Source organism: Elephantulus edwardii, unplaced genomic scaffold, assembly GCF_000299155.1.
Source record: "Elephantulus edwardii isolate Elephantulus edwardi_28Jun2011 unplaced genomic scaffold, EleEdw1.0 scaffold00071, whole genome shotgun sequence".
In the NCBI taxonomy this organism is placed as follows: domain Eukaryota; kingdom Metazoa; phylum Chordata; class Mammalia; order Macroscelidea; family Macroscelididae; genus Elephantulus; species Elephantulus edwardii.
In genome coordinates, this window is record NW_006399821.1 from 6,035,063 (window position 1) to 6,059,044 (window position 23,982).

The following is a 23,982-nucleotide window of genomic DNA, read 5'->3' on the forward strand; positions in this document are numbered from 1 at the left end:
GGTGAAGTGCCTGTTCATATCCTGTGCCCATTTTTCTATTGAATTATTTACCTTTATCTTGTTGTGGTGCTCAAGTATTTAATAAATTCTGGATATGTCCCTTATCTGATATGTTATTACCAAATATTTTTTCCCAGTTGGTGGCTTTCCTTTTTACCCTGTTGGAGAAGTTTTTGAATGTGCATAGGGATTTAAGTCTTAGAAGATCTCGTTCATCTACGTTATCTTCTCCTGGTTGTAGGTGCAATTACTTTCTATGTGCCAAAAATCTAGACAATGACTAAAGGTGATAGAAGGAAATTTGATGCCTTTGAACTGTGCTGCTGGAGAAGAATATTGCATATAACACTGACTACTAGAAAAACAAACAGATTCATCCTACAGAGGGTGAAAACAGGCTGCTCTTTGGTGACAAGGATTCTGAAGCTTCATCTGACATACAATGAGCATGTTGCAAGGAGGCACTTAGTCCTTACAGATGGATGTCATGCTTAGGAGTGTGGCAGAACAATGCAGGAGAGGAAGCCCCCAGATAAGATGGATTGACACAGTATCTGGGCTTATGAAGGTAGGTGTCTAAGAAACAATGAGATTGGCTCAGGATAGAGCAGAGTTCACAGCTGTTGTGCATTATGAGTCATTATGAATCGTAGTCAACGCGATAGCACATAGCCACAACAACATAGTGGTTAAAGAGCTCTAGTCACTTAGTACTAAAAAGTTATGCTGTCAACCTAAAGGCATGCAGTTCAGATCCACCTGGATTTCTCCTGTGGGAGAAAGACTGGAACTCTTTTTCTGTACAATTAGGCAGTTCTGACTTAATGGTACACACAAGAAGTGGTATCTCTAACTTTACTGAGACTTAGGGGAAAACCCCATGTTATCATCCTGATTGATGCAAAACGTATCTTGGCTGTATTTGAGCATTCATTTAAATTTGAATGTTAAGTCTAAAAACTGAAATGAAAGAACTTAATATGAAGGATTCCTGGTGTGATGTGATAGTATACCATATGGAGCTGTTAACCACGTGGCAATTACTGAACAAAATCACTAAAACCCATAAAATTTACAGCCTCTGAAAAATCTGGTGAAGGGTCAGTTATGAATCAGTTTTTACTTCAGAGCAGTGAGTAAATTGAGTATTAATTAGAGAAAATAAGCATACTTAAATAGTGCTGCCTTAAACTAGCATGATGAATCTGTTAGATAAAATAAATTATCAACTGTTTAGAGTTACTTGAGAGTTTAAAGAGCAAGTTAATTTTCTATTCCTATAGAAAACTGACTGGAAGAGATCTCTATTTGTTCCCATTCCAAAGAAGGGTGACCCAAAAGAGTATGGAAACTACAGAACAATATCATTGATTTCACATGCAAGCAAGATTCTACTGAAGATTATCCAAAAACGACCGTAACAGCACATCAGCAGAGAACTGCCAGAAGTCCAGGCTGGGTTTAGAAGGGGTCGGGGTACTAGGGATATTGTAGCTGATATTAGATGGATCTTAGCTGAAAGCAGGGAATACCAGAAGAATGTCTATCCATGTTTCATTGACTATGCAAAGGCGTTTGACTGTGTGGATCATAACAAACTGTGGCTGACTCTGAGAAGAATGGGAATCCCAGAACATTTAATCGTGCTAATGAGAAACCTATACTTGGACCAAGACGCAGTCTTCAGAACAGAGCAGGGCAACACTGCATGGTTCAAAATTGGGAAGGGTGTACGCCAGGGATGTGTCCTGTCTCCATACCTTTTCAACATGTATGCAAAGCAGATTATCCGAGAGGCTGGGCTTTGTGAGGAGAAGTGTGGCATCAGAATTGGTGAAGATCTATTAACAATCTGCGTTATGCAGATGACACAACCCTACTTGTCGAAACTGAGGAGGACCTCATGCACTTGCTGCAGAAGGTCAAGGACTGCAGCCTTCAATATGGACTGAGGCTCAATGTCAAGAAGACAAAGATTCTCACCACTGGACCAATTGGCAGCATCAGGATGGATGGTGAAGAGACTGAGATTGTTCACAGCTTCAGTTTGCTTGGCTCCGTGGTCAACACTCTTGGCACGAGCAGCCAGGAAATCAAAAAACATATTGTGATGGGAAATTCTGCTGTTAGGGACCTCTCTAAAGTACTTAAGAGCAATGGTGTCTCTCTGGAGACTAAGGTGCGCCTGATACAGTCCATGGTCTTTGCAATCACTTGTTATGCACCAGAGAGTTGGACAATGACTAGGGAGGGTAGAAGGAGAATTGATGCCTTTGAGCTGTGGTGCTGGAGGACAGTATTGAATGTACCATGGACTGCCAAGGAAACAAACAGATTTATCATGGAGAGGTTTAAACCAGGCTACTCCTTGGAGGTAAGGGTTCTTGGGCTTTTCCTGACATACTTGGACATGTTTTAAGGAGAGACCACTCCTTGGAGAGGGACATCATGCTTGGTAGGGTGGAGGGACAATGCAGGAGGGGAAAACCCTCTATGAGGTGGATTGATTCAGTGACTGGGGTAACTGGGATGGGTGTGTCATAGGCAATGCGATTGGCACAGAATAGAGCAGGGTTTAGGGATGTTGTACATAGGGTCACTATGAGTCACAAACGACTCGACGACACATAACAACAACAATAACAAGCAAAATTTTGAGGAGTATTTAAAATGAATAGAAGAGTACATCAACAGAGATTCAAGATTGACTTGTCAGAAGTTCAAGCTAGATTTAGAGAAGGCCATGGCATGAGGGAAATCACTGTTGATTCAAGTAGATCTTGATATCAGAAGAATATCTACTTGTGTTTTAATGACTATGCAAAGGCACTTGACTGAGTGGGTCAAAACAAATTATGGTTGACATTGAGGAGAATTGGAATTCTAGAATACTTAACTGTTGTTGTTACTCTTGTTGTTGTTAGGTGCCATCCATTCAAGTATTACTCATAGTGACTCTATGATCAAAAGATCTGAACTCTGTTTTGTCTTCACACTTCCTGATACACAAGAGCCTATTGCAGCAGTCACTGTGTCAATTCACTTGATTGTCTTCCTCTCCTTTGCCAACCCTCCACCTTTCCAAGCATCATGTCCTTCTCCAGGGAATAGCCCCTGCTGGCAACATGTTCAAAATATTTGAGACACAGCCTCATCATTTTTGCCTCCAAAGAGCACTCCAGCTGCATCCTCTCTAAGACATACATTTGTTCTCCAACACCACCGCTGAAAGGCTTCAATTCTTTTGTCATCCTTAGTCATTGTCCAGCTCTCAGATGCATAGCAAATGATCAGAATGACAATCGTCTGAGCAATGATGCCAGTTTAAAAACTAAGGTGAACCTGATTCAAGCCATGATCTTTTTGATTACTTACTATGCATCTGAAAGTTGGACAAACGTCTTTGAGTTGTGGTGTTGGACAAGAGTACTTAATATGCCAAGAACTGCTAAAAAAACAAACAGATATGTCTTGATACTACAATTCTCTCGAGGCAAGGACAGCAAAGCTTTGCATCACACATTTTAGACATGTTTTTAGGAGAAGCCAGTCCTTGTGAAAAAGCATCATTCTTGAAAAGGTGGACAGTCAGTGAAAGGGAAGAAGGCTTTCCATGAGATGGACTGACACAGCAACTGTAACAAAAGGCTCAAGTATAGTAGAGATGATAAGGATGGCACAGGATAGGGCAAAATTCAGATCCACTGTTCAGAGGGTCACTGTGAATTATAACAGACTTGATGGCATCTAACAGTAACAACAACCAAAAGTCAGTAGTTTCAACCAATCAGTTGCTCTGCACTTCTTCCTCACGGCCACATGGTGATGCTGCTGGTGGGGTCATCTTACTTGAGTTCAGATGTCAATCTTTCGAGTTAGCAGAGCCTGTAGAAGCCCCTTCCTCACTGCTATTCTTGGGAAGGCAGTGAACTGAGGGTTCTCTCACTGGACCCTTTAAGTATCACCATACAGGCCAGCTTGGCTCCTGGATGATCCCAACATTTGAAATTCCAGTTTCCAGCTTTCTCCAGGGTATCCACACTGTCCAGATGCATGGTCAGTTTACCTTAGAAGCCCCATAACACACAAGTTCTCAACAGCCATGTCCTGGTCAATGGGTTGCCTGTCCATTTTAAAGTTCAGTTTCTCTAGAAAGCTGTCTTCTTTTTTTTGGAATGATTCACTCTGTTTCTGAGACACAGAGATGGGTCAATGTTAAACCCTTTGGAAACACTCTAGCTTAGTAAAAAATGCTCCCAGTACTTGTCCCACTGCACCAGGTCTGGCAAGTCAACGTGGTTTGTTCTCAGTCTAAGACTACAGAGCTTGGGAACATCTCCCAAGGAAGCCACAATCCCACCCATGAAAACAGTATAGCAGACATCAGAGCCCTCGTCCCAGAGTTGGGCAGGGGCAGGGGTCATGTGTGTAACTCTAAGTCTAAGAGAGGAAGCCCGGCAGTCAACAACCAACACGGGCAACATTTGTCGGGAATATATCTGATGAATCCAAAAGACAGCTTCCTTCTGCTTTGTTACTTGAAGGGGGCCATTCTAGGACACCAGAAATCAAGAATGTGAGTTTGAGCAGAAGCGCGGGAGAGAGCTTCAAAAAAGATGGCACAAATCACAAAGTGCAGGAAAGCGAGAAAACAATTTCTTCAAACAGCCCATCTCCAACCTTACTCTAGTTCTGAGAGACTTTTCAAAAAATTCCAGGGATGCCTTTGGGCAGGAACCACCCTCTCCTGCTCCTCCTTCTCCTTTTTAATTAAGCTTTTTCTTCTTGGATAAATGTCCTTTCACATGTCTTTGTAAGAAACAATATATAAGGAGCTCATGTCCTTTTTACCCATCCTCCCAAACGATAACATCTTGCAATATTACAGTAAAATATCACTGTCTTGGTATAAACTTTGCTGGCCAGAGCCAGAGGCAACTAACAATCCTTGCATTTCTAAATTATGCTTGTCACGAGCTTATTGTACAATACACTTGTACAAGTGTGAAATATTCTGGAAATGTCATTCCCCCCCCCCGACCCCCCCCCCAATGATTCTCTGGTGGTTCAATTCATTTTACTCTTGTCTGGTTTCCACACGTCAGCGTTCTGCTTAGGGAAGAAGAGTGAATAGCACAGAAGTGGTACCCCAAGTCCTCAGTCCCCTGTTCCAGTAAAGTCTTTAGTCTGTGGTTAGGCATGACCACCTATGTGCAGCAAGACAAGGGGCGTGGCGAGCACTAGAGGCTGAGCTGGACTTTGTATTGGTACAACTGAAGGCGCTGCTACAGGGCACTCTGAGTTTCTGAGTTGGTACCAGCCCTCATCCTTGGCACCCCTGGCCCCTGCCAGCTAGTGGGGGGTGTGCTGCAACTCAGTGAGTTCTCCCTGTGGCTGGGATTAGAAACTGGAGAAGTCTGTCCTGGTCATAGAGCCTGTGAACTCAAGGTCTGCGTGGTATCTGCAGCTCTGGGCATGGACCATTTTGGAACAGTTCTGCACTTCACTTTTGTTGTCCATCAGATGGGCTGAGCACAGTTTTCAGTGTCGCCCAAGCAACGGCCACCTAGGAGGTCAGTGTTGTCTGTAGGTCCTCAGGTCAGCAGTGAAGAGACAATTCAACCCTCTGGATTGCTCCAGATGTGTCTTGGGAATGGAGTGCCCCATCATACATCCTTGGTTCCCAAGGGTGTATTTCTTTTTTTGTTTTTTTAAATTAATTAAGTGAAAGTTTACAGAGACTTTCGGTTTTCATTCATTCATTATTGCACTTTTCTCCCTCCCCACCCCTCCCTAATTCACTCTTCTCCTTGAAAAGTAAAACTCTTTCACAAGACACCAAAATTTGGACCAATTTGCTACAAGAACTTTGTGGCAGTCTGTAACAAAACCTCAAATATACCAGCTTCTTTTAAATTTTATTCATTTTCTTTATTTCTGGTGAAAATATATACAGCCAGAGTTACATTTGTTAATGACCTTGACAGGTACGCCCCAATGACTTTGATTACATGTTTGATATGGTGTCACTCTCACCATCACTCCTTGTATTATTAACTCACAGTTAATTTGCATCTGCCTCTTCAAGTTCTCATCTGTCTGCAATCTCCTTCAACTTGATTTTTTAGAAAAATTTTATTTTATATTGCTGTGCATGTAAACTTCGTATACATTGTGTTTCACTCTATTCTTCGTTCACTTTGTGTTTCATACAATCATTCCCATTCACTGTTTTGTAAAATTGATCACCATTGAACTATGCCCATAATGGTGGTTGTTGTTGCTGATTGCCTTTGAATCGAGCACAACTCATAGTGAACCTATGAACAAAAGACCTGAAGCCCCTCTCCAACTACAGATATTTATCAAAGTTCATAGAGTTTTCAGAGGCATGCTATTTAGGAAGTGGATGCCACTCCTGCCTCTAAACGAATCATAGTATGTTATTGTTGTTATGTGCCATTGAGTCACCTGCGATGTATAGTGACCTTCTGTACAGCAGTTCCGAATGCTTCCCTGTCCTGAACCAGTCTCACTAATTCTGACACACCAACCCCTTTGTCCCAATTACTGTATCAATCAGTCTAATCCGGGGTCTCCCTCTCCTGCGCTGTTCATCCAACCTTCTTAGCATGATATCCTTCTCCAAGTACAGGTCTCTCCTCGACATGTGCCCAAAGTTAAGTGAAGCAGAGCTTCAAAATTCTAGCCTCCAAGGAGAGACTTTATTTCCTTCTCTCTAAGATAGACCTATTTGTTTTCTTGGCAGTCTATGGTATGTTCAAAACTATTTTCCAGGAGCACAACCCAAAGCTATCTTTCCTTCTGTCATCCTTAGTCATTGTCCAGCTCTGTGAAGCATAACAAGTAATTAAGAAGACCATAGCCTGGATTAGGCGCACCTTAATCTCCAGACTGATATCATTGTTCTTTAGCACTTTGGAGGGTCTCTGATAGCAGATTTTCCCAAAGCAGTTCATCTTTTATTTCTGGGATGCTGGTACCAAGGGTGTTGATTGTAGAGCCAAGCAAACTGAAGCTGTTAACAATCTCAATCTCTTCAATATCTATCATGATGCTGCCAATCGGCCCAGTGGTGAGAATCTTTGTTTTCTTAATGTTGAGCTTTAATCCATATTTAAGACTACAGTTTCGACCTTTTGCAGCAAGTGCTTCTGGTCTTAAGTTTCAGCAAGCAGGGTTGTCTCATCTGCATATCTCCAATTTTGATGCCGCATTCCTTCTCATAAAGCCCTGTTTCCTTAATGATCTGTTCTGTATACAAATTGAAAAGGTACCAAGAAAAGATGGATCCCTGACGTACTTCTTTTCTGATTTTGAACCATGCAGTGTTTTCTTGTTCTATTCTCACACCTGCTCTTTTTCCAATAATAGATCTCCTTTTTTTTCTTTTTTTAAATTTTTATTTAATTTTAATTAAAGTTTACAGAGCCTTTGGATTTCCATTCATTCATTCATTCATTTATTGTTGCACTTTTCTCCCTGTCCACCCCCCACTCTTCATTTTGAAAAGTAAAAAAAAAAATTCTTTTCTTTTTAATTCAATCCCTCCCCCTAAGTCCACTCCACTATGGTACCTTCATTCTGGACTCCTGTCATAACAATAATATCTAATCATATATCCCTTTCAAACAGTTCTCATCCTCATCTGTTTTAATACAGTATACATTATTTATCCCATCTTTCTCAATCTCCCCCCACTCCCCAACTCCTATGTCAGTCCTCTTTTATATATTTGTCTTTTTGTGACTGGGATATTTCATCCAGCATAATGTCCTCCAGGGTCACCCATTTTGTGAAATATTTCATGAGTTCCTTGCTTTTCAATGCAGCACAGTATTCCATTGTATGAATATACCAGAACTTCTCTATCCATTCATTTGTTGATGGGCACTTGGGTTGTTTCTGGTTCTTTGCTATTGTGAACAAAGCCAAAATAGACATAGGTGTGCATGTATCTGTTTGGGTGGCAGTTATGTTTTCTTTAGAGTATATTCCCAGTAGTGGAATTGCTGGGTCAAATGGTATTTCTATTTGCAACTTTTTGAGAAAGCAGCATACCGCCTTCCATAGTGGTTACACCATTTTACACTCCCACCAACAGTAAATAAGTGTTCCAGTTTCTCCACAACTTCGCCAAAAATTGTTGCTGTTCTCTTAAATTTTGCTATTCTTCCTTGGGTGAGATGATATCTCATTGTTGTTTTGACTTGCATCTCTCTTAGAACTAGGGATTTTGAACATTTCTTCATGTGCTTGTTGGCCACCTGAATGTCTTCTTTGGTGAAGTGTCTGTTCATATCTTGTGCCCATTTTTCAATTGGATTATTTACCTTTATCTTGTTGTGGTGCTCAAGTATTTTATATATTCTAGATATAAGTCCCTTGTCTGACATGTCTTTATCAAACACTTTTCCCCCAGTTTGTGGTTTCCCTTTTTACCCTGTTGGAGAAGTTTTTGGATATGCATAGGGATTTGATTCTTAGAAGGTCCCATTCATCTATTTTATCTTCTCCTGGTTGTAGATTTTTCAAGATGCCTGGAAGATTGTTTATGTTGTGGATTAGGACTTCTAGAGTTCTTCCAATCTTTTCTTTAATGAAGTTTATAATTGTTGATTTTAGTCTTAGGTCTACCTTGAGTTGAAACAAAAAGAGACCTTGAGAAATGGAAGAATATCCCTTGGTCATGGAGAGGAAGATTCAATATTGTAAAAATGGCACTACTGCCAAAGACAATTTACATGTTCAGTGCAATCCCAATACAAATACCAAATGTCAAATTCGAGAATGGTTACCCATGGTGGACAGTGGTGGAGTTCCCCGATTAAAACAGGCTTGAAAGCAGGAATGACATATACTTCCATAATAGCTTGCCTCTGGAAACCCTATGAACCTGGAGAAAGATGAAAGTTACACAGGTGTCCAGGTCTTTCATTCATAAAGTTGCTGTGAGTCACCTCTGATTTGACAGCACCTTACAACAGCAACAGCATAGAGAGAGATCAGTTGGCTTACTGGACGGAAAGTCCAAACCAAATGTGGGTAACTCTAGTCTACATTCTTCTAGGTTGTATAACCCTGGTATATCTACTTGCTGTACATAGATAACTCATGGTTATTGTGAAGCTGGACACTGTGATACTGATGTGTCAAATGTGAGAATGGTCACTCATGGTGGACAGTGCTTGGTAGAGCTCCCCAATTAAAAGCTTGGAAGCAGGAGTAGCATCCACTTCCGTAATAGCTTGCCTCTGAAAACCCTATGTACCTGGAGAAAGGATGAAAGTTATACAGGTGTTCAGGTCTTTCGTTCATAGGGTAGGTATGAGTCACCTCCAACTCGATGGCACTTAACAACAACACAACAACATACTTAGACCAGGAAGCAGTCATTGTATAAAAAAAAAAAAAAGGGAGAGAGAGAAAACAAAAACTACCACATGGTTTAAACATCAAGATAGGAATGTGTCAGGGATGCACCTTATCTCCATACTTTTTCAATCTAAATGGCAGAACAGATCATTCAGGAAGCTATATTTTATTAGAAGGAATGTAGCATCAGGATTGGAGGAAGACTAATCAATAAGTGTATTATGTAGATGACACAAACTTGCTTGCTGAAACTAAGAATGATTTGAAGCATTTGCTACAGAGGGTCAAGGACTGCAGTCTTCAATATGCATTGAAACTCAACATCAAGAAAACAAAGATTCTCATCACTGAGAAAATTGACAGCACTATGATAGAGAAAAGATTGAAACTGCTAACAATTTCACCTTGCTTGAATCCACAATCAACGCTCTCAGCACCAGAAATCAGGAAATCAAAAGACAAAAAGCATTAGGAAAGTCTGCTGTCAAGGACTCTCCATAGTGCTGGAAAGCAACAGTGTCAGTCTAGAGACTATGGTGTGCCTGATCCAAGATACAATCTTCACAATGACTTGTTATGTATCTGAGAGCTGGACAATGACTAAAGATGATAGAAAAAAAAATGGATGTCTTTGAGTTGTGGTGCTGGAGAAGAATCTTGAGAACACCATGGCCTTCCAAGAGAACAAATATGTCTATTCTACAGAGGGTGAAACTAAGTTGCTCCTTAGATGCAAAGATTTTGAAGCTCCGTCTTACTTACTTCAGGCATGTTGCCAAGAGTGACTAGTCCTTAGAGAAGGTAATCATACTTGGAAGGCAAAGGGAAACCTCAAGAGAGGAAGACCCTGAATAAGAAGATTGACACAGTAACTGGGGTAATAGTAGTAGGTGTGTTGAAGACAGGGAGATTGGCTCAGGATAGGTCAGGGTTTAGAGATGTTGTCCATGGAGTCACTTTGAGTCACAGTCAGCTTGATGGCACATAACAAGAACAATATCTAATCAATCCCTTATTGTATATTGTCTTTCCCTTTACCCAACTTATTTACTTTCTCTCCCTTTCTTCCTATACCTGTTAATCATCCAAGATTGTGTAAACATGTCCTTATATTTGTATGTTTACTATTTTAAATTTATTTGTGTGAAAGGTTACAAAGAAAACTGTTTTAATAATTTCCAAATTACTTATATATTCTTTCACAACATTAATTATAAAACACATAATGTCTGAATGTTCATTCATTCCATATTCTTTCCCTTACTCATTTAAAAAATATGTTCATTGTATATTTATTCATTTTTAACTTCCCAAATGGTTTCCTTAGCAAACAGAAATGTCTTGGAGAGGGTGCAGCCAGAGTGCTCTTTGGAGGAATAATGACTCTTTGCCTCACACACTTAGGGCACGTTGCTGGGAGGGGCTATTCCTTGGAGAGAGATATGATTCTGGGAAGGGTGGAGGGTCAGCGAAGGAGAAGACTCTCAACCAGGAAGACTCTCACTTAGGTGGTCTGACATGGTACCGTTACAATGAGCTCTTGTGTGTCTGGAAGTGTGAAGATGGTGTAGGATAGAACAGGGTTCAGATAATTTGTTCATAGGGTTGCTATGAGCTGTACTCAACTTGAAAGAACCTAACGACAATACCCATTTTCTGACTTTGTCATGTGGATGAGCTGGAATATATAAATATGGTAAGGTAGCCTATCCACAAGGGGATTGGCTAGTTTTGCCATTAAATTGTGCAGATATTGCAGCAGGTTGGAGAATATTCCCTACCAGTGAAGAAGGAAGAGAATACAATGCATCCTTCAGGGCCAGAGATTACTGCATCCACCAGACCAGTGCCTATGGGAACAGCCATCATGGCAGCAGATAACCAGAGATTTTATATGGGACACAGTGAACTTTGGGGCTGCTACACTATGGGGAGCCAGAGTAAAAAGGTTTTTTCCAACTTTGTTGGAGGACTGGGCGATGGGAGCCATTACCGGTAGGGCTGAGAGCTTTGCAACACTGCTCTAAAGCCACAACACTGAGGGCACAATTCAGAAGCTATCCTGACTTGTTTTCCTACTAACTTGAATTATATGCCCTTTTATCTTCCCCCATATATTTCTGTGTGGTCTGTAAACTACTGCATACAATTTTGAACCCAATAAAGCAGTAAGATTGATGTTGGGAGGATTAGAAAGAGGTGCTGGAGCATACGGGACATTTCTGACCTCATGGGAAGGGCTTTTGTGTTGTTGATGTTATCGACAGTTCCTCTTTGTGAAATTGGCAAAAGTCAGTTCTGGCCGTCCCCATGCTGCCCTTGCTATTCTCATAGTAATCATGCCTGATTGATGCTCTCCATATGTAAACCTTTCTCTAGTCTACATGACAGTAGTCAAATATTTATCATTTTATGACTGACTGTTCATTCAGCATGATGTTTTCTAGACTTACCCTTAACTTTTTGTAATATCTATGTACCAGTATTATAAAAAAAAACAATTCTACATGGAGGAAGAAAGGTAAATGACACTAAATAGGTAGCTTCTACAACCTCTCCTCTCTTCTTGGCCCAATGGCATACCCACATTTTCTTATGCTCCTCAGTTCCACAATCCCCCCACAACCAAGAAGCTGTTCTGGATAAAAACGAGAGTCACGATATTTGGAAAGATGCATTTCTTCTGTTAAGTCTGAGAGCCTACACTCTTACTGTCAGAGAACGGGTCACTGGTCCAGTCTTAACTACCCCTAGAAAACAACCTAGCCTCTCCTAGTCAATGCCATGCATCAATATGCTCCCTTGTTATTGGACACAGTTACTGTAACTCTGTAAGTAACACTAGTTTGCACAGAAACCTTTAATGCATTTTCATTGTTAGATCTTGAAATAAATAAAAAAAACCTGTTAACATTTACTCATCAAGTGTTCTAAAAATAAAATCTCACTGTATGGGACATGTCTTACCTTCTGAGGGCAAGATGGCATCGTTAGCACAGTGAGGAGAGTTGTGCATCTGTGAAGTCATATAGGGTCACACATCCCTGTGAAACAAGCCAGCAAAGGAGCAGCAACACCAGGGGAAAGATATGACTGCTCATCATCTGATCACTTCTCTCCTCGCTCATGGTGGCTCCTCAGAGCTGCAAGGCTGTGGACCAGCGCCCCTGTGGTACAGTGAACTAATTAATACGGCTCTTCATCCACAGCCTTGAATTTGAGAATCTAGCCTCTTTGTTTAAAATTCCATTCAAAGATAGATATTTATTGTATTAAGGAGATAAGAGTTGGATGGATACATCTGGGTGTCTATGGTTCATCATTCAGAAGATTGTTTTCTTTAGTCAGTAGAGTCACAGGTGACTCAACAGCACATAACAACAACAACAACAACTAGTCAATAACTGTTTGTGTTGAATTAATTATTGTATTAAGGAGAGAAGATTAAGATGGGATTCAAGCCCCACTCTGCTAGAGGCTTACATTAACTCATGGGGCCTCTGTCCTAGGGGACTTTTTCCTCTGGAAAAGCTCACTCACCTAGGACATAGCTGCCAACTACTCATCAGCCTTAAAATACTCCAGTTTGCATCACACACAGTTACCATATAGCTGTGCAACAAGTGACAGTCTACAGGATCCTGGCCCATTACTCACCTGTTTCTCCAAAACCTGCCTGCATCCTATGGTCAAGTGTGTCATTCTCCTGATGGGTCTAAGTCTCTGGAAGACCTTCTAGTGAATGAGAACCCAAAGGCTATAGAGGAATTGGGGAACTAAGCCATAGATGGAGCTGTTCATGTTAGAAATTATGGACACATACAGCTAGTTTAGGATTTGGGACTACAATGACCTGAGACTTCTCATAAATAGTCTGCTATTACTCTTGGCAGGACAAATTATGAAAACATACAAAACTCACCCCAGTCTCCACCTTTAGATTTACAAGGGGTGTGATTTATAGCACTGAGATCCTATATAAACAAATGATGCTACAAAGTTCAAGTCTTTTTTTCCCCCCAATATTGCTTCTAACCTGATTCGGTTGGGCTGTCAGCTTCAACATGCAGGCTCATGGTCCATCATTCATCAGTCTGTTGCAACCACATACATCAGTCTATACCATTCACAACGGCGTGGACCATTATCATTTTTAGTTTCTATGAGAACTTTCAGTGACTCACAGAACTCAAAAACATACACCAGAGTGGGAGGACTGAAGGGAAGGGGAATACAGAAGAACTAATGTCAGAGATGATGGGATGATACAGTACAGAAGTTTGGACATTTGAGAAATGTTAACCTCTGCTATATAGGAATAAATATAGTAAATCATTGTAAAAGAAATTATTTGTGAAACTCTCACTGAGCATTTCTGAGAACTGATCCTTCACCAACTGATTCATTTTCCTTCACATTTTCATTTTTATCAGTGCAACATGCTATGTTATTTAGTAGAGAGGAGGGGAAAGTAGCATTTGTCTCATGTGCCTGGCAGAATAACACAACCATTCAAAAGGCAAGGCTCTAGTACTTTGTACAATAGAAGGCACAGGTGTCTGGGACAGTTGGGACATTGTATGTGGAAGCAAAGACAGTGAGGAGGATACTTCATTCTGATAGAATAGTTCTTTCTGATGGCTAGACAGTGCTTTTAGAGGCAAACTGGCCACAAGATTCTCAGAGAATTCCATTTCAGCACCTAGATAACACTTACCATGGGAACCTACTCATACAGACATGTACACACAAGCTCTTAACAGGAATGTCAAAATCATGCCTTTTATTTCGGAACTGTCATTGGTACACCAATAAGGTCACTTTGGGCTGTAGGCACATTGTAAATGTATAAGGAAATGGGAGGAAGACAGAGAAGGACTATATCCAACAACTCCTCTTTCTCATGGAGAGGAGAATCGGCCACAGAACAGAATGCTGTTCGTCTTGGCATGCTGGATGAAGAAAAGAAAGGGATGGTCCGCACAGAACTGCGGGTAACGCCGGGCACAAAGCAGTGTGATAACAGCAGCAGTGGCACCCACAGCCTCTGTGCCTTCTTCATTGACCTCCACAAAACTCTTGTGCACAACCTTAGATAGGAATAGGTCTCTCTTCGATGATATTCCAGAGAAATCTGCCTTGCCTTGGTCAAAGGCATCAGCCATGCCCAGACTGCAAAGGACGCCCTTCATGTCGTAATTCTCCTCCAGCTTGAATCTAGGAAGGGAGACTTCCACCTCTTTCTCATCCATCATGTCTAGATTTGTCCATTCCATGAACTTCTCATAAGTAAGTTCTTTTTCCACCTGGTAAGAAAGAAGTGAAGATTTTAAGATCTATAATAGTGCTGTCCAGGAAGACTTTCTATGAACCCATGATTTTAAATGTGGTAACTACTGTTGTTATGTGCCGTCCAGTCGTTTGCGACTCATAGCGACCCTATGTACAACAGCCCTAAACCCTGCTCTATCCTGTGCCAATTGCATTGCCTCTGACACCCCTATCCCGATTACCCTAGTCACTGAATCAATTCACCTCATAGAGGGTCTTCCCCTTCTGCGCTGTCCTTCTACTCTACCCAGCATGATGTCCCTCTCCAAAGACCTGTCTCTCCTTGCAACATGTCCAAAGTATGTCAGACGAAGCCCCAAAATCTTTGCCTCCAAGGAGTAGCCTGGTTTAACCCTCTCTATGATGAACCTGTTTGTTTTCTTGGCAGTCCATGGTACATTCAATACTCTTCTCCAGCACGACAGCTCAAAGGCGTCAATTCTCCTTCTGTCCTCCCTAGTCATTGTCCAGCTCTCTCATGCATAACAAGTGATTGCAAAAACCATGGCCTGTATCAGGCGCACCTTCGTCTCCAAAGAGACACCGTTGCTCTTGAGTACTTTAGAGAGGTCCCTAACAGAAGACTTTCCAGTCAAAGGTAAAAAACATATTCTTGAAAGGTGGGAAGTGCAAGGGAATACCATGTTTTACTGTTTAGTTTTAATTTTCATTTTCAGTTATAATATATTTTAAAAAGCCACATGTGGCTATAGCAACAGTATTAGACAACAGATCTCTAGAGAAGAGTACAAGAAAGAAAAATAATTTACTTACAAGATGGTTCTACTTTTCTACCCTTGATTCTTCAATCTCAAATCTACCACAGTGCTGTCCAGTGTGCAGACTCTTAAAGTTAGGGACAGGTCAGATTCTACATGTCAGAGAAGGTCTGTCCTCTCACAATATAATGTTCTACCTCACTGAATGCATCCTAATGTGGGATGTTGTAGGAATTGCCTTATCTTCCTTTGCTTCCTTCCAATGACTCCAACCACGTTGTTGTTGTTGTTACTGTTACAGTTATATGCCATCGAGTCACCTGCGACTCATAGCGACTCTATGTACAACAGCCCTAAACTCTATTCTGTCCTGTGCCAATTGCATTGTCTCTGACACATCCAACCAATTACTCCAGTCACTGAATCAATCCAACTCACAGAGGGCCTTCCCCTACTGCATTGTCCCTCCACCGTACCAAGCATGATGTCCCTCTCCAAGGACCGGTCCCTCCTTACAACATGTCCAAAGTATGTTAGACAAAGCCTCAGAATCCTTGCCTCCAAGGAGCAGCCAGTTTTAATCCTCTCCAGGATGAACCTGTTTTCTTAGCAGTCCATGGTATACTCAATACTATTCTCCAGCACCACAGTTCAAAGGAATAAATTCTCCTTCTAGCCTTCCTAGTCATTGTCCAACTCTCTGATGCATAACAAGTGACTGCAAAGACCATGGCCTGTTTGAGATGCACTTTAGTCTCCAGAGTGACACCATTACTCTTCAGTACTTTGGAGAGGTCGCTAACAGCAAACTTTCCCATGGCAATACGTCTTTTAATTTTCTGGCTACTAGTACCAAGAGTGTTGACTGTGGAGTCAAGTAGACTAAAGTTGTTAACAATCTCAGTCTCTTCACCATCCATCCTGATGCTGCCAGTTGGTCCAGTGGTGAGAATCTTTGTCTTCTTGATATTAAGCCTCAATCCATATTGTAGGCTGCAGTCCTTGACCCTCTGTAACAAGCACTTCAGGTCCTCCTCAGTTTCAGCAAGCAGGGTTGTGTCATCTGCATAACGCAGATTGTTGATAGATCTTTCACCAATCCTGATGCCACACTTCTCCTCATAGAGCCCAGCTTTCTGGATAATCTTGTTCGGCATACAGGTTGAAAAGGTATGGAGATAGGACACATCCCTGGCATATGCCCTTCCCAATCTTGAACCATGCAGTGTTTCCTTGCTCTGTTCTGACATCTGCGTCTTGGTCCAAGTATAGATTAAGCATTAGCACGATCAAGTGTTCTGGGATTCCCATTCTTCTCAGAGTCAGCCACAGTTTGTTATGATCCACACAGTCAAACACCTTTGCATAATCAAGAAACACAGAAATTTCTCTGGTATTCCCTGCTTTCAGCTAAGATCCATCTAACATCAGCTACAATATCCCTAGTACCACGACCCCTTCTAAACCCACCCTGGACTTCTGGCAGTTCTCTGCTGATGTGCTGTTCTAGTCGTTTTTAGATAGTCTTCAGTAGAATCTTGCTTGCATGTAAAATCAATAATATTGTTCTGTAGTTTCCACATTCTGTTTGGTCACCCTTCTTTGGAATGGGAACAAATATCGATCTCTTTCAGTCATTTGGCCAAGTGGTTGTTCTGTAGTTTTCTTGGCACAACTGATTTAAAGTAAAAAAAGTCCCTCTCCCTTGTGGACTTTCCAGCCTCCACTGCCTTTGCTCAAGCCCTTGTCACATCTTTCTTGGAATTCCTGGCATGTACATCTATCTCCCTTCAGAAGATCTGTCTGCCCTCTCTCTTTCTTACCATTCATCCAGTACAGTCATACTATTATCTTTCTAAAATAGCAAAGTACCCTCCTCCTTAACTATCACTTATTCAATATGACCTGAGTGTTTGACAGAAAGCTATAGCATCTGCGTTTTTAGCAAGATCCCTTGTGATGTGTACTAGTGAGAGAAATTTGACAAAGAACTGCTTTCAACAGGACACAGCTGGAAATAGTAAGACTGGAAAGAAGACTACTAATCTTTGCCATTGTCTTACTTTGGACATTAGAAATAAATGCATTAGTCACCTCATAACGTCTAATTATCCAATAACCCTCACACACAGGGACCGTCACTATTTTTCTTAGGGAGGAATAGGCTGAGAGAAAATATGTCCTTCTAAGTCCATAACAATGAACTCTGACTTGGCTCCAGCCCAACCTAAGTCCTTTCTAGAAACAACGTTTTCTGAATATGATCAATATTCAGGACATCATCTGTACTGGCTGTTAAGTGGACATTCCAAACAGAAAGAGCATATGGGCACAAGTGTCAGAGGCACATTGCTAAGAGCAAAATCTAAAAGCTACTTTCTTGGAGAGTTTCCAGGGTTTATTATGACAAAATATATATTCTGACTTACCTCGACTGTAAGGGAACATTCACAAACATGTTCTGCCCATGATCCCCTATGTTTGAGAGTATTTTCTGAATCTAGGGTCTCAGGAAACAATCTTTGGGAAGCATCCTTCACTGACTCTAAGTAAATGTCTGTCTCTGACTTTAGCCTTTTCCTTTCAGTTATTCCTATACCCACACTTTCCCACCCCTTCCCCATCCTCTCTAGCATGCACATCCTCTGAGGTCTCTGCACATACTCATTTCCCAGGCTGCCCTTTCTGCCTACCTTGCTCCTGCTTCTTGAGCTCAATCTTCTCTTTAAAGATCTGGTCCAACATCACAGTCCAGTGACACTTTAGCTCTCTTAGGTGGTTCCCACTTTCCCTGCACCTCCAAACCACTGCCCATGAACCTACACTGGAATTGTTTATGACACTGACTCTCCATATTACTCTCATCACTGTCAGCTTGAGGAGAGCACAATTTTCTTCTAAGGAGGCTTTCAATTACAGAAGTAATATATGTTTTTTTTTTTAAAGTAGTATGTAAGAGGTGTAGAAAAAACAAATGAAATTACTCTTTCTCAAAAAAATATAAAATTAACAGCACTGGGAAAATCTGCTACCAAGGACCTCTCCAAAGTACAAAAGAACACTGATGTCACTTTAAAGACTAAAGTTCCTCAAAACAAATGACAATAAAAATACTACGTTCCAAAGACTAAAGTATACCTGAGTCAAGCCTCAGTATTTTTTTCCCTCATCTGTTATTTATAGGGAGATTACAAATTTCAGTGTTCTCTATAGTATCTAACAACAGCAAAAGCTATTTTCATAAGTGTGATTAATAGTAACTCAGATACATCATAACAGATAACATAAAAATAATACAGAAATATTTTTTCTTTAGGCACTATTTAAGGACAGTGGTGGTTCAGTAAGGTACTAGTATTTTTAATTAGTTTCTCTTGCATCTCAAAGTTGGACAAGGAATAAGGATGATCAAGGAAATATTGATGCCTTTTGAAAGGCAGTATTGGCAAAGAGTATTGAATATCCCATGAACTTACAAAAGAACAAAAAAGTCTGTCTTAGAGGGAACGCAGCCAGGAAATGCAGATGACGAAGTTGAATCTCACATACTTTGGGCATGTAGTAAGGAAAGGCCAGTCTTTGGAAAAAGCATTGTGCTAGGAAATGCAGAGTGTTAGCAAAATAGAAGGCTCTCAATGAGCTAGATTGATTCTGTGACTGTAACAATGAACATGTCAGAGAGCAGGAGGGTGACAAGATTCAGATCTGTAATTCAGAGGGTCACTATGAGTTGTAATGGGCATGGCAGCACATAACAACAATAGCATTGATAGTTTCTGGATATGCCTTTCTTTTGTATTTTTATTTTGCATCTCTAGACAGCTCATGGCCTCATCTTGGACTATCTCATTGTGCAAAGACAGGCAGAATGTATAAGGGCTATGAGTGTAAACACTGAAACCTGTCTACTGTATCGCTAGAACTAATTCCTCATCTATAAAATTGGATGATAAACCATTCCTTCTTGCAAAGTTGAATTAGAAGTAAATTAGATTACACACACAAAAGGAATTAGAATGTAGATGTAATAACTGCTAAGTACTACCTCTTATTAGTTTCCTAAAGTTTAATATATTTACTCATTTCTGTGTTTGGGAAATCTCTACATTTATTTATTCACAGCACTACCAAATTTTAATACTACAAATTGTGCAATGCTATATCACAATTTACTTAGCTTCCCCATAAAATTGAAGGTTGTTTTTGACATTATAGGTAATCTATCCAAATGTTGTGCACTTATACAAAGTTTTACCAGTGCCCTATATGACAGATTGCTCTGAGAGATGGTGCTTTCTCAGAGGGTACAAACATTTAAATTTTAATCAAAATTTCTGAACCAAATCCTAAAAAAAAACCCTAGGTCCATTTAGACATACTCATATATGTTTATTCTCATTTATTATGGGCATGACTAATCTTTTTTTACACTGTAAAGCCAGACTGGAAACACAGTACATAGTATATAGTGTGGATTGATAACCAGAAAGTCAGTAGTTTAAATGCACCGTTTACTCCACAGAAAAAAGATGGGCAATTTCTTCTCAAAGATTTCAGCCTTGGAAACGCAATGGAGAAATGCTATGAGTTGGAACTGACTCGAAGGCAGTGGGCCCATTTGGGGTCTTATTTCTATTTCAGCACAACACTACCAACACACAGATCATCAACAACACAACACTCATTACCGTGCTCAAACTGGTGTTTTCATCTGGGAGCATGATGATCATATTCAGCTCCTTCTTGACATAGGGAAGAACTAGAATCTGGGTAAATATCTCTTTTATATAGGTTATTTTGAAATTAGCTCTTTTAAACATCATTTGCACAGGTTTCTGTTCTTTCTGTAAAGGAAACAGATAAACATCACTCTCAAACATGGCCCAGATTAAACACATGGAACATATTCAAAACAGTAGGCAGCTCTTTGCTATTAGAACTACTTTCTTACTTTCTAAAACTCCAGGTCAGTCCTTTCCTTTGCTATTTTGTCATTATTACCTGCACCTCCAAGCCCCGGAGGTCCAGGACTCAATCTTTAAACTTATTTTCTATGATGATCTCATGTAGACATTGACTTTAATACGCATTCACATTTCAAGCCAAACTTCCCCCAGTATCCCAGACATGACTACTAACTCCTAGATACCACTACTTGTATTGGAAATAGGTAATAACTTCCCACTGGAACAGAGCTCTGAGCAGAAAAAGAAATTTTAAAGAAGAACATGTTGTTGACATTGTTAAGTGCCTTCAAGCCGACTATGTCTCACTGCCGCCCTATAAACAATAGATCCGAACCTTGCTCTCTGCAGTGCCATCTTCATGCCCATTGTTGTAATAACTGCATCCCTCCACCTTGTTCAAGGGAGTTCCCCTATTTCTCTGACTCTCCACATTTCCCAGCATTTTTTCTTTCTCCAAAAGACTAGTCCTTTCTAACAAGCACAGAGTATGTGAGAAGAAATACCATCATCCTTGCCTCTAAGGAACACCATGATTGCACTTCCTCTAAGTCAGACATTTCCCAGTAAAGCTCCCAGTAAAGAGGACATCTTTCTTGAGAAACTGAAGGTTCAGGCTCTGGTTAACCTGAGATCTAAATCAGAGTCAGTAATCAAGTATAGTCTCCTTTGCCATAAAAATTAACCTATGCTGTGCATAAAAGAATATATTTGACCTTTCTCAGGCTAAAAGAATTGAAGAACAATGTTTTACTCTTTTTTTTTTTTAATCTTAATGAAAATTTACAAGACTTTGGATTTTCATTCATTCATTGTTGCACTTTTCTCCCTGCCCACCCATGTCTCTTTGAAATGAAAAAGAAAAATTCTTTTATTGTTTTACAATCCCTCCCCCAAGGTCCAGTCAACTATGCGGCCTTCATTCTGGGCTCCTGTCATGACAATAATACCTAATCACATATCCTTTTTTTAAAAAAAAAAAACAAAACTGTTTTCTCCCTCATCTGTTTCAATGCAGTATACATTATTGACCCCATCTTTCTCAGTCTTCCCCCAACCCCGATGTCAGTCCTGTTTTACAACAGTGGCACCATGCAGTATTTGTCCTTCTGTGACTGAGATATTACACTCAGCATAATGTCCTCCAAAGTCATCCATTCTGAATAATATTGCATGAGTTCCTTGTTTTTTAATGCAGCATAGTATTCCATTGTGCGAATATACCACAGCTTCTCTAGCCATTCGTTTGTTGATGGGCATTTAAGTAGTTTCCAACTCCTTGCTATTGTGAGCAAAGCTGCACTGAACATGGGTGTGCATATATCTGCTTGGGTAGCAGTTATGGTCTCTTTGGGGTATAGTCCCAGTAGTGGAATTGCTGAGTCAAATCTCTATTTGCAAATTTTTGAGAAAGTGCCACACCGCTTTCCACAGTGGTTGCACCATTTTACACTCCCACCAACAGTGAATAAGGGTTCCAGTTTCTCCATAATCTCGCCAGCATTTGTTGCTTGGTGTTCTGTTAAATTTTGCTATTCTTATTGTGGTGAGAGCATATTTCATAGTTGTTTTTGAAGAAGAAATTTGAGCTTCAAGTCGCAATACTGAAGGACTTTATGAGGCAAAATGTTGAAAGAGGCCAGAAGCTTCAAAAGAAAGTGGATGGATGGCACAGAGTCATTGTATAAAAAGAATTAGTCAATCTTAAACCATTTCAAAAGGTACCAAATGATCAAGTCACAGCAGTTGTGAAGATAGAAGTTTAAACTGGACACAATGGCAAAAAAAAAGAGGCTCTAGATATTTTTTTAATTATTCATTATAGTGAACGTTTACAGAGCCCTTGGACTTCCACCCATTCATTCTTGCATTTATCTCCCTGCCCACCCCTCCCCTCCAATTCACACTTCTCTCTAAAGAGTAAAAGAAAAACTCTTTCATTGTTATACAACCTTTCCCCCCAAGTCCACTCCACTATGCAGCCTTCATTCTGGACTCCTCTCAAGATAATAATACCTAATTGTAAATCACTTTGAAACAATTCTCTCCCTCATCTGTTTCAATGCAGTACACATTATTTATTCCCTCTTTCTTCACCTCCCCTCAAACCCGATGTAAGTCCCATTTTACGACAGTGGCACTATGCAATATTGGCTCTTTTGTGACTGAGCTATTTCACTCAGCTTAATATCCTCCAAGATTATCCATTTTGTGGAAAAATTCATGAGTTCCTTGTTTTTCAATGCAGTGTAGTATTCCATTGTGTGAATATATCAGAGCTTCTATATCCATTCACTTGTTGATGGGCATTTAGGTTGTTTCCAACTCTTCGCTATTGTGAACAAAGCTGCAATAAACATGCATGTGCATATTATCTGCTTGGTTGGCAGTTATGGTTTCTTTAGTTCATATTCCTAGTAGTGGAACTGCTTGGTCAAATGGTATTTTTATTTGCAAAGTTTTGAGAAAGTGCCAGACATCCTTCCACAGTGGTTTCACCATTTTACACTCCCATCAACAGTGAATAAGGGTTCCAGTTTCTCTGCAACCTCTCCAGCATTTGTTGTCTGGTGTTCTGTTAAATTTTGCTATTCTTACTGGGGTGAGACGATATCTCATAGCTGTTTTGATTTGCATCTCTTTTAGAGCTAGGGATTTTGAACATTTCTTCATGTGCTTGTTAGCTATCTGAATGTTTTCTTTGGTGAATTGTCTGTCTATTCATATCCTGTGACCATTTTTCAGTTGGGATGTTTAACTTTATCTTGTTATAGTGATAGAGTTTTTTATAAATTCTAAGTATAAGTCCCTTATCTGACATGTCACGCAGCTTCCCTTTTTACCCTGTTGGAGAAGTTTTGGGATGTGCATAGGGATTTGATCCTTAGAAGGTCCCATTCATCTAGTTTATCTTCACCTGATTGTAGATTTTTCAGGATGCTTGGAAGATTGTTTATGTTGTGGATTAGGACTTCTAGAGTTCTTCCAAGCTTTTCTTCTTCTTCTTCTTTTTTTTTCTGTATCACTACAAATTTTATTCAGAAACCCATCTTTGTGTTTTTTGTTGTTTTCCAAACTTTTCTTGAATGAAGTGTATAGTCCTTGGTTTTAGTCCTTGGCCCATGATCCATTTTGAGTTTATTTTTATGTATGGAGTGAGGTATGGATCTTGCTTGATATTTCTACAGATAGTTTTCCAATTTTGCCAGCACTATTTGTTTAAAAGGCTGTTATTTCCCCACTTAACGGATTTCATCTCTTTGTAAAAAATAATTTGACCATAGATAGATTGGCTGGAGGCTCAAGATATTATAACAAAATGTGCAAAGAGCTGGAGTCAGAAAAACAAAATGGCTGAACTTAAGCTGAGTTGTTGTTATGTGCCGTCGAGTCGCTTGCGACTCATAGCGACTCTATGTACAACAGCCCTAAACTCTGCTCTGTCCTGTGCCAATCGTACTGTCTCTGACACTCCCATCCTGATTATCCCAGTCACTGAATCAATCCACCTCTTAGAGGGCCTTCCCCTCCTGTGCCACTCCTCTACCCTCCCAAGCATGATATCCTTCTCG

General features: G+C 40.4%; 1 protein-coding gene across 1 annotated transcript in view; it reads right to left on the minus strand.

Annotated features, from left to right (window-relative positions):
• Positions 1-14,297: 14,297 nt before the first annotated feature.
• Positions 14,298-23,982, minus strand: part of LOC102875936 (serpin B6-like) — a 22,913-nt gene continuing 13,228 nt past the window's right edge. The window contains exons 5-6 of the mRNA XM_006888714.1: positions 20,135-20,290; positions 14,298-14,702 (exon numbers count right to left, since the gene is read on the minus strand). Coding sequence (XP_006888776.1) covers positions 14,298-14,702; positions 20,135-20,290 — 561 coding nt within the window. The remainder of the gene's footprint in view (positions 14,703-20,134; positions 20,291-23,982) is intronic.